General features: G+C 33.2%; 1 protein-coding gene across 1 annotated transcript in view; it reads left to right on the top strand.

The window, feature by feature from the left end:
- The window catches only part of LOC106467095 (lachesin-like), a gene marked incomplete at its 5' end in the record, with an annotated part of 73,022 nt that overhangs the window by 50,903 nt on the left and 10,459 nt on the right, over window positions 1-11,660 (top strand). The window contains 2 exons of the mRNA XM_022395216.1: window positions 421-492; window positions 5,883-5,963. Coding sequence (XP_022250924.1) covers window positions 421-492; window positions 5,883-5,963 — 153 coding nt within the window. The remainder of the gene's footprint in view (window positions 1-420; window positions 493-5,882; window positions 5,964-11,660) is intronic.

Raw genomic sequence — 11,660 nt, 5'->3', positions numbered from 1 at the left:
TAAACTAAATTTAATTAAACTTAAACTAACTTACTAGTAATTAAGTTACTTACTTAATACGTATTACTTAACTTATTTAATTTAGTACAACGTAACTAGTAGTATATATATATATATATATATATATATATATATGATGTACTTCGTTGATGTAATTTATACATATATACTTCATGTACATGTTACTTTAATTCATTCAGTTACTCTCAATATTGTTAATCAACATGTTGTACTTCATGTATATTAATGTTATAAATTAGCTTATATCAGAAAAAAGTATCCTACTTACTTACTTACTGTATCAGTTTTAATCCTTATTAATCCTATTTTCTAACTCGATATTCGGAGTTTCAACTTCTGAATAAATGGAAGGTAAATTATTATATGATGATCTATTTATGTAATATCGTGCTTTTCTAGAGTTAAAACCCGTGACGACTTCAAAACCCAGAACAACCGACTCAGCTGATTTTATGATTGTGTCACCAAAAGGTTAGTTAATGTTAATCATATATGTAACTGAACCTATGACTATTTTAATTCTTTTTCTGCTGGACGTTCCTCCTTAGGCAGATTAAATCGTATTAGTGACTAGTGAATAAATTTTACTAAAGATCCAACCAATTGTAAAATCCAAAACAAATTATTTTACCTATAAGTCTATTTTATTTTGTAAATAAAGCAAAGCAAAGTAAGTTATCTATGTAAATAGAGGCAAATGATGATCGTTCTGACAGAGAAAACATTGAATTGTATGAATGTCGTCTGGTCAGATCGCTGACCACTTTTTTATGTATTTTGTAGCATACATTATTCTGAGAAAGTCATTTGGCCAAAAGGTTAAGTACTTACTTAGTTCTCTAACTGACTTGTTCCTTACTCATGGAAAAAATACAACCAAAAGAAAACAAAATTATTTCTTTCTTTCTCCTTCCATACGTGTTGTAGTTCTCTCACTTTCTCCAGTCAATGAATAAATATAAAAACTAGTATTCTATATTTTCCCATTAATCTATTCTCATGAACCATAAAATTATAAACTTTTACTTCTGCATACATTTTTACATTCCCCCACTCCAACTGTTTTTACTGTGCAACAAAACTCGTTGAAAATTTTTTATGAGTTTAATTAATCGGTTTTCTTTTCTAAAAACGTGTTATTACATATTTTACTTATTCTTTAATTAACTTGTAGCTAAATTAAAAAAAAAATCCTTTTGTCAGTGTTTACATGAAACATTCTTCTTTACAGGACAAGTACATGTACGGTAATGTAGCTTCTTTTCTATCACCAAACTTGTGAATTTGGGCGGTAAAGAAACGTCTAGTCATGAATTTCCCACGTGTTACCGAGTTTAACCCTCATAAATAACTATGAACGTTTCTTCTCACCGAAATTCACAATTTATACATTGAAAAGGGAAAAAAAAACTTCCTTGAACAGCTTGTCAGATGAAGCGTGTAAAATAATTAATCGAATTAATGTTATTATTCTTCAACCATCTTTAGAAATATAAATTACTTGGGGTGAGTAAAGAATAAATCAAACGCCAATAACAACTTTGGATTAGCAAATAGGTTGAGACTAAAGAATGAAGCAGTCACTTATTGAACAATATCGTGTTGCCAATATGCCAAGTTTACATCTTTTATCTACTTTCTGCCCAAAACTTTATTAGACATTGATATTTGAAAAAAAACAAGAAGTGTGTATCACTCAACAAGTTCTTAGAAATAATTAGAATAATTAAACGAGACTCTTATATTAATTTTGAAGATTCCGCAACTAGCAATTTTCTTTATTTGGTTTGGTTAATAAGAACACTTTTCATTATCATTAAAGTTCAGTATACTTGAACAATGCAAAACATCATGGCTGACCTTTAGCAACTCACAGTGGTTCAAACCACAGTCATCATGGCTGACCTTTAGCAACTCACAGTGGTTCAAACCACAGTCATCATGGCTGACCTTTAGCAACTCACAGTGGTTCAAACCACAGTCATCATGGCTGACCTTTAGCAACTCACAGTGGTTCAAACCACAGTCATCATGGCTGACCTTTAGCAACTCACAGTGGTTCAAACCACAGTCATCATGGCTGACTTTTAGCAACTCACAGTGGTTCAAACCACAGTCATCATGGCTGACCTGTAGCAACTCACAGTGGTTCAAACCACAGTCATCATGGCTGACCTTTAGCAACTCACAGTGGTTCAAACCACAGTCATCATGGCTGACCTTTAGCAACTCACAGTGGTTCAAACCACAGTGCCCCATTTCGTTTCAACCTCTAACGATTAATTTTCTGAGTAAAATTCTTCTTAATGGGAATTTAATTTCAACAAATGAGGTGTTACCTCTCAGATAAAGACAGAACGTTGAGTAAATATATATATTTTAATACGATAAACTATTTTATCCTACATTTCTATTCTAATCCGCCGTTATAATTTAAGTTATACATTATGGGTCTCCTTAAACTGACATTTTCGGACGTGAAATCACTATGATTTATTCCATGAATACGAGAAAATACAGCTCTAAATATAGCTCTAAAACACGGAATTTTTAACTGAAATTACAATTATCAGAAATAAAAGCTATAGTGAGCGTTTCTAAGAGAATAGAAAATAGTTTTCGTTTATTAAGTAGTGAGGATTAGGTTTATTATTTATTTTGTTTTACTTAAATCATAAATTCAGATGCCATTGTTTGTAAAAGGTACACTGCATTATTTCTCAGTTTGTAGTATATCTTAAAACAAACCAAAACCAGAGAAAAAAACGTACTTATTCCATTAAATCTACAACATAGGCTAAAAAAATAATATATTTTAAGAACTAATGAGATTATTATCAAATATACTACCAATATAATTGTCGTGTTTTGAGAAAACTGCTACTTAGAGTAAAATATTGTTCAAATAAATTGCAACATTTATTGAAAACGATCCAGTCATGTTGATTCTAAACATGTTAAACGATTGGTTAACGTAATCAATATCATGTATTAGTATTTTCATTCAAATGTCGACAGGGTAATAATCAGACTTCCCGGTTTGTCTGGGACAGACTGTTTATGTCCTAGTGTCCCGATAGATCCAAACCGAGACACCTAAATGTCTTGGTTTTCACTTTTATCGGTAATCTTTAACTTTTTTATACTTGTATACAGTTTTATGAGCCTCTAAAATCTGAATCAATAGATACATTTCTTTAATTAACTATGAAAATTTCACATAACTTTTGCTATTTTCTCTGAAGTTTGCTATTATAAGACAAGCTGCAGTAGATGGCATGATATCACTATTGGTTCTTCACTGAGCACGTGATTTTTCCCTGGAAATTTAAATAAAGATAGTTGAATGCAGGTGAGAGGTGTTCACAGCCGATGTTTGATTTTCAAGAAGTATTTTTACTCAATGCAACTCAATGTGTAAATGAATGATAGATATTCCTAATTTTACGACAAACTTCTGGCCAACAAAAAGTTGCTAGAAAAACAAACAATTCCTTCGTCAGAAAGGTATCTGTAGTAGAAATGATATAAGTAAAAACATGCTTTTCACTTGATCATAGTTATTAATTGCCTAACTGATTGTTTATAATCCCACCCCACCTCAAAAAAGAGGGAGTCCCAGTTTTAAGATCTCAAAAAGCTAAGTGTCTTGATTTTATTACTTGAAAATTTGTTCAAACTTCTTTAAAGCATACGACAACTATGCAAGATATTGATATCTGAAACTAATTTTTGAGTGTTATGATCCAGATGTTGATAATTCCTGCTATTGAGAAAAGGGCCTCTCGACCTTAGTCTAAATATAAAAGTGTAATTAAAGTGTTGGGTGTTGTAATGGGTATTTTTATTTAAAACCCGTACTGTTTCTGGTATGAGTGAAATGTTACAATTTTCAGTTTTTTAGTAACTTTTTGTCGTACTTGTTACTCTTAACTGAATGTGAACTAAATGAAGGGTGTTATTTGTTTGTGTATGTCAAATCTATTGTTGCATCACGTAAAATAAGGCTGAAAAGATTGCATACATCTCCGACAATCTATTCCCTGCATTCACAAATTGTTGCTGTAAATGCAGTTAAATGAATAAAACTTAGATACATGGTTGACAAACTAAAAACACAAACTTTTGAGATAAAAGCTCATGAAGTGTATTCCGCCCAAAGCTGGTAAAATATGGCCCCTTTTAAAGTGGACAAAAACTACAACAATTACAACTAGAGGGACACCCAGTAGAGCGTATACATTCGCCACGAAGCGTTGATCATATGCGGCTCTCAAAAAAATACGAAAATGTGTCCGTTTGTCCGTTGATAACAATGGACACGGACCATTTTTTTACAGGACAATACAGAATAATATTCTACATATGTCCTCCAAATTTAATCAACGGCCAACCATTTTTGACTGAGTTATAGAGCAAACATAGTCTGAAAATCGGTTCTCATGTGACCTTTACTTTTCACTTTGATCCTTCAAAACTAATCACTTATAAGTTGGGACATAATGCAAATGTATATAAACTTTCGTCCAAATCCATTGAGCCGTTTCGAGAAATCTTTCTGACAAATACACATACAGTGGTGAAAATATAACCTCCGTCTAACTTCGGTGGCGGGAGTACTAAATATTCTTAAATATTTCGCTTTTAAAAGACTTAATGCTTTATAGATCTCGAAGATTTACCTACAAACTTATAATTTGATAAGTCTGTACTTTATTTCAAATTTATTGCATCTATGCGAGCGGAGCTTAAATTAATATGCAACAAATTCGAACAATCGTGTGATCATAAATATTATGACGGTGCTACCACCCTGTGTTTTTAGACAAAAGTACTCAAAATGTCAAAATATACAGAAATAAAGCAAACTAGTGTTAAAAAAACAAAAAGAGTATACAATTTGTACCGTCTGACCATATATCCGACCATCGGTTTGAAGATCTGACCACCAGGAGGTTGACTAACAATTGTCTTTTGATGTATCTGTATGGGCGGTCATCTCTTCGTCTATAGCGGGCCCGGCATGGCCAAGTGATTAGGGAGCTCGACTCGCAATCTGCGGGTCGCGGGTTCAAATATCCGTCCCACCAAACATGCTTGCCCTTACAGCCGTGAGGGCATTATAATGTGGCAGTCAATCCCACTAATCGTTGGTAAAAGAGTAGCCCAAGAGTTAGCGGTGGGTAGTGCTGACTAGCTGCGTTCCCTCTAATCTTTCACTGCTAAATTAGAGACGGCTAGCGCAGATAGCCCTCGTGTAGCTTTGCGCGAAACTCAAAGCAAATCCACACATTGACAAAATACATATACAGGGTATGGTACCAAATAAGTCACCCTCAACCAAGTTCTAGAAAAACAAGTAGATGAACTATCATAAATGTACTGATCTAGAGAAAAGTGACGTTTACCAACGAACCCTTTTATGTAATATAATGAATCGAATTGAGTGAAGTGGTAAATATCACGAAATTCATGAACATGACCCTGAAGAGGGAATAGGAGTAGTGAAACAAACTTTTTGAAAATAACAATAGTCAAGGAGAGAGGAAGAGGTCCAGATTGTAGCTGACTCTCCCAGGTCGTCCACTATGACATAAATACCTATTCAGACAGACATGTGGTTTTCTATTCTGATATTTGAAGATACCAACTTGGGATTCGGGGCACTGTTAAATAAAAATAGCCTAGCGACACCTCTAACTGTCAATAAAAAAGACTGTAAAATAAAAAAATCTCAAGCACTTCAACCAACTACATATCGTTTTTATTTATTACTAGCTTCAATAAAAACTGAGAAATGTCAACTATTTTTAAAGTGACATTACACTAGTATATTCTGAAATCTCTTTGCAATTTTCTAGGTGGACCAAAGAACATAAGTAAAGTCAATTGGTCGAGTACCACAACATCAACAATAGCAAGTATGGAGTACTCTTCTATAGGTATGATTATAAATGTATGTCACTCCGTAGTTTTATTAATTTTGTTGTCTTATAATTGCTGTATATTAACTTTTTTTGCATTCACGACAAACAATGACCATGAAAACGAAACATTTCGAAATGTTTTCCGTGGAGTAGTGTGATAAGTACAGCCGTCATTATCTATAGAGCGTTAAAGGAAACGAGATCATAGTTTAAGAAATACAACTTTCCTCTTCCCCAGCTACTAATTAGCCATTGTCAAGACTTTATGTTTGTTTGTTTGTTTTTTCATCAAAATTGAAGTAACATTTTCATTCCAGCTCAGCTTGTGAGAGACCTAAGGAAAAATTTTCATGTTCAAGTAGCTGTCTTTATAACTGAAAAAGGGCTCACAGCAAAAACACCTATAGGTCAGCACATAAAATTCATGTATAAAATATCACAAATATAGGTGTAGAAGATCATCAACTGTCTTTCGTCAAATCTCAGTCTTTTTACAATAGTTTTGTGCTGTTTCAGTTATTGTCAGTATATAATAATAATAAACCAATGGAATAACTATTCACGTTAATAATTATAGAGGAAATAAGATATTAGTCATGTATAACGTGATAATTTTGAGTTCAGGTCTTGTGTTTCCAAGGTCTGAACCGTCAAATTTCAATATACCAAATAGCGACGCCTTGCTTGTTTCATTTTTACAGCTTTCATCACAATGATAATTTGTAAACAATCTTAATGTATACTTTACGGTTAGAAGAAATATACTTTTGTTCTGCTTCTTTTATTAAGATAATTCATTTTGTCGTTTTCTATACTGAAAAAAGAGATTTATTAATTGAAATGTCTTTATTATCTTCCCACAATAATTTGCGATGTCATCTTAATGAACCATTTTGTATTTTCCCAGCGGACTATATAATATCTTCATAAAATATTTCACTCAATACACGTAGATAACATACCTAGATTGTTACCACAATCAAACTACTTCGATTTATGCTAAAATCTAATTTAATAAGAATTGTTATATTACTTTCGCTAAGTTAACAAACTTACAACCAGTCTCATTACGATCACGACTCTAAACTTTTAAGCTATCAATAAAACTTGGAACACGTGACTTCTCTTTCTGGAATTAGTAAATATGCTCTTTAAATACTATTACTTTTCGAACCTAATACATGGATAATTTTTGCAACACAGAGGAAGACTTTTACACTTAATAACTGCACTAAAATATGCCACCTACAGAAGAATATAGTATATTAGAAATATCTTCATGAGTTAGGTTTCTTCAACCTTATTTCTTTTCCGAAACGTTCTTCCTGCCCGTGTTGGTGAAAAGGGAATATTAGTATTCTGGACCGCTAAGTTGTAGGATATTGTCTTGACGTTCTTTTACCAGGGGTATATAATCTTGTTTCTATGTAACATTAGCTACTTCACAACTACCCTATGTAGCGAATTCATTACTACGGTATGTAGCTAACTCACAACTACATTATGTAGCCAATTCACTACTACCATACGTAACTAATTCACAGCTACAGTGTGTAGCTAACTCACAACTACAATATGTAGCTAACTCACAACTACGGTATGTAGCCAATTCACTACAATGTTATGTAACCAATTCACAACTACTATATGTACCCAACTCACAACTGCGGTATGTAGCTAACTCACAAATATCGTATGTAGCTAATTCATAACTACATTATGTAACCAATTCACTATTACCATACGTAACTAACTCACAAATACGGTATGTAGCCAACTCACAAATACGGTATGTAGCCAACTCACAACTAAAGTATGTATCTAACTCACAACTACAATATGTAGCCAATTCACAACTACCATACGTAGTTAACTCACAACTACGGTATGTAGCTAACTCACAACTACAGTATGTAGCTAATTAACTACCAGACGTAGGCACTTCACAATTACCATATGCTGTTACTTTACAACAGCCAGCAACTGTATTCCAGAAATCTTCGATTATTTATAAATCGTTTTTGTTAATTTTTAAAGATATTCAAATTTACGTGAATGACTTCTTAGAAAAATTTATTTATGAATTTTGGAATATCACTAATTTAAAAACGCAACTTCTTCGAACGTTAGTTCGGGAAGCTTTTACAAGTTACAACATTCAGGGCTGAAGTGTCTTCGGCTAAACTCGACTCATTTTCAGTTTCCTACACTTGAAATTGTCATGAATTGCCAGTGTTCTAGTAATTAAACTTCGTTAAACAAATAAATAATTAATATTTATGGTTTCTTACGTTTACAGTTGCTGAGCTCACATTGGCAATGGAATTGTCTTATGGTGTCTTACATTTGAAATTTTATAGCTATTAAAATATATTAAAAGAATTGTTTTAATATAATGTCAATCCATCCCTTATTTCATTGTTACAGACATCAAGCACCCGATGATTAGTCACATCATCTAAAATGCAAATTTTGGTCATTCTGGCTCTGTTATATGTCTCGCATAATCGTATCTCAGTTGTCACTTTGAAGAAAATCACAAATTTAATTCCCCAAAGTATTAATGAACCATGACTAGACCTCATAGAAGATATATTGATGTTTCATTAGTATAAATCAGATAATCACAGCAAGCTCTTCTGAATTTATTACAAGTATATCAAAATGTAGTAGAATGTGGAACCCTCCAAACCAACGACACGTTTGTTTAGACACCTTCACAGGGCATACTATCATCCACAAAACAAGTAGGCTACCGATTTTTTTCGTTTTTTAATTGCTTCAATCTTAATACTTCCACGATGTATCAGCTGTTCGAAGTAACAACTGGACACAAATTTAGTGTGTACAGACGATTAGAAACAAGTTTTTCTAGATCAGCCTGTATACCAGCTCCCCATTGAGGTATATTTTGCTCACGGTAAGCCTGCAATAGTGACAAGAACACAAGCAGTAAACCGATTACAAGTGGAGCAACGTATCTTTAAAGTGACTCGCACTTCACCCTGTACCCACATAACAGGTGAAAACGCGTTTGGTGAGTATTTGGAACTAGAACTAGCTCCATTTTTATACAAAATTACCAAACAACCATCACGTGATGACTATCGGTGGGATATACATTTTTTAGTGTTGTAGCAGGATTAGATTCTTTGTCCCAAAAACACATAATCTCTGAATCAAATTATAAATCTTTTTGATTTGCAGTACAGACTGAAAAGAGACATTTAGCGCTAAGTTTAGATTGTGTGATGTGCAATTTACTTATTTAGCACGTTGCTCGCTTGTACACCTGACTACACACTAGCCAATTACACAGTATCATCATACAGTTGCCTTTGAAGCCATTCCAGATCGAAACTTAACTTTGTCTAGGGACTAAAAAAAATAGCTTTTCAAATTCAGATGCAGATTCATGCAAATCCTAAAAATGACTGTATTGTAATTTGAGTTGGCTTACTACTATCAGTAGGCCTGCTTGGTGTGATGGTGTAGGCAGGAATAGGCTTTTGTGGACATGTATATTACAAGCTGGTTCATTTTGGTAGTAGGTGCCCTAAGAATGAAGCAACCCAGAAAGAAAATATCGGTATCCTCTTTGTGTTGTAGATGATTGTATGCTTTATCCAGTTGTCTAAGTAAACGTGTCATTAGTTGGAAACGGTTGGAATAGAGCATGTCATAAATGGAATGTATTATTGTGGTCACATCATATGATCCTTTGAGTTTCCATATAGTGCTGCAACTGGTTCTGACTTAAGCCTAATGGATAATAAACCCCACCTCTTAACATGCTAAACTGGTTTCTTGAAAATGGGAAGATTAACTGGATTAAGACGACCTACCTATTAGTACACTTCAATCCTTTGGAGCATGTATGCGATATTCTTGGAAAACGCAACAAGTGACTCCAAAGGAGTGATCGTGGATACCTGAGGACCTTATAAACACTTTAATTTATTGCATGCAACATTAATGTCAAGACTTTCTTTATTTTTCGTGGTGACCACCTCCGTATTAAAAGAAGATATAATAAATGAACTGCAAAGTTGCAAAATCATCTCTGCCAAATGCTCATTTATCAGCGTATGCAGAATGAACATTCATTTGCACATCAAATCGCATTAGTGATCATCATATGCCTAATTTGCATAAAAATTAACTGAGAAGGTGATTAAGATTATTTTATAACAAGGTTTTTGTCTTTTCATAGATAAAATGGGTCAGGCTCGACCTAATGGTAAGCATCCCAGACTGTGGATCTGAGGGTTCGTGCTTCATGTACCGTTGCCTCAAGAAAAAGTAAATATTTGGGGGGGGGGGGGGTGAGGGCATTGTATGAGTGATGGGCAAATCCCCACTATCCCATTAGCCTTTTCTTTAGTCTGTTAGCTTAAACTTAGGAAAGTATAGCGTAAATAGTCTTTATGTAGCTTTGCGTAAATATCCACAAAAAATGTTTTAAAGTTCAATTATCTTTTATATCTTTTAAGTATGTTGAACAAAGTATAAGATTGTTACTCAACCTAATTCTAATTTCGTATTGAAAAATCTCGTTGTAAGTATTAGTTATGTCTAGAATGTGGCTAATGCCAAATTGGCATATGTTTGTCTTCAATTTACACTCAAGTCTTTAAATGCATAGAGAATATATTCCTTGCACGATTTCCACTATCTCACGAGAAGTAATAACTTTTCTGGAAAATCAATGGAACGTTTTAAATACAATATTTACTTTCGCAGTTATGGTATTAAGCTTAACCATTCTAATTAAATGGGATCATAAAAGTCTCTTTTTTTTGTCTTTCATGAAATGTTATTTTATGCTAACACTTTATAAGGACTACTCCTTGTTTCATTATAGTTGTCAACATATCTTCAACTTGTAACAAAGTATATGTACTAGATGTTCAGATTGCCAAAAGCCTTGATACTCAAACCACGTTACCGCATGTTGCTGCTGAAACTGAAGGTGCAGTATAAGAAATAAATTCAAAGATTTTCCTCATTTACCACTCTTGAGAAGAGTCCTTGTTTAAACAATACGGAAAGCGTCACATTAAATGCTTGATAGAGAAACCGAGCATTACCTTAATAGCACCTCTTATAACCAGCGACTAAATCGCGCACTTCTACTCCGTTCACGACAGTAATTTCAAATTTAACACAATAGTTCTATACATTACAAGTTTCCAAAAGAAAAGAAGCGTGTTACTAATTCTAATTACAGTATTAAGAGCTATAACATTTCGAAGACTGTTTAATCCCCCAAAACGTAGTTACTGTAGTTTTACTGGTGAGACATGTTTCAATCTGCACTTTGTTCATTCAAAGAATCTGAGATAGAATAAATAAAAAAAATTATGCCATACAGTAATTAATATAAAGATTGTTACGTCAAAATCAAACTGAGTCCTGACAAAAAGATAAAGATCATGTTCCCAATTGTTCATTATCAACCAAAGAAATTTTTCATTGTAAATAAATTGATGGGATCTGATTCACTTGAATTAACCAATTGAAATAAACTGGGAACATTAACAGTTATGCATCTAAATATCCAACTTCTCATAATAAATATATGTGGAAGATGTCATTTATTGTCTGTGGTAAAAGAAAAAAAATGTGAATAATATTTTTGTTCAGTAAAAATATTGTTGCGTCATCGAGATCACGTGACAATTCTCACGCTCTCTTGTTTCTAGAACTATC

This window comes from Limulus polyphemus, unplaced genomic scaffold (assembly GCF_000517525.1).
Source record: "Limulus polyphemus unplaced genomic scaffold, Limulus_polyphemus-2.1.2 Scaffold2486, whole genome shotgun sequence".
NCBI lineage: Eukaryota > Metazoa > Arthropoda > Merostomata > Xiphosura > Limulidae > Limulus > Limulus polyphemus.
Note: the sequence above shows the minus strand (reverse complement) of the source record. Positions and strands in the feature narration are given on the sequence as shown.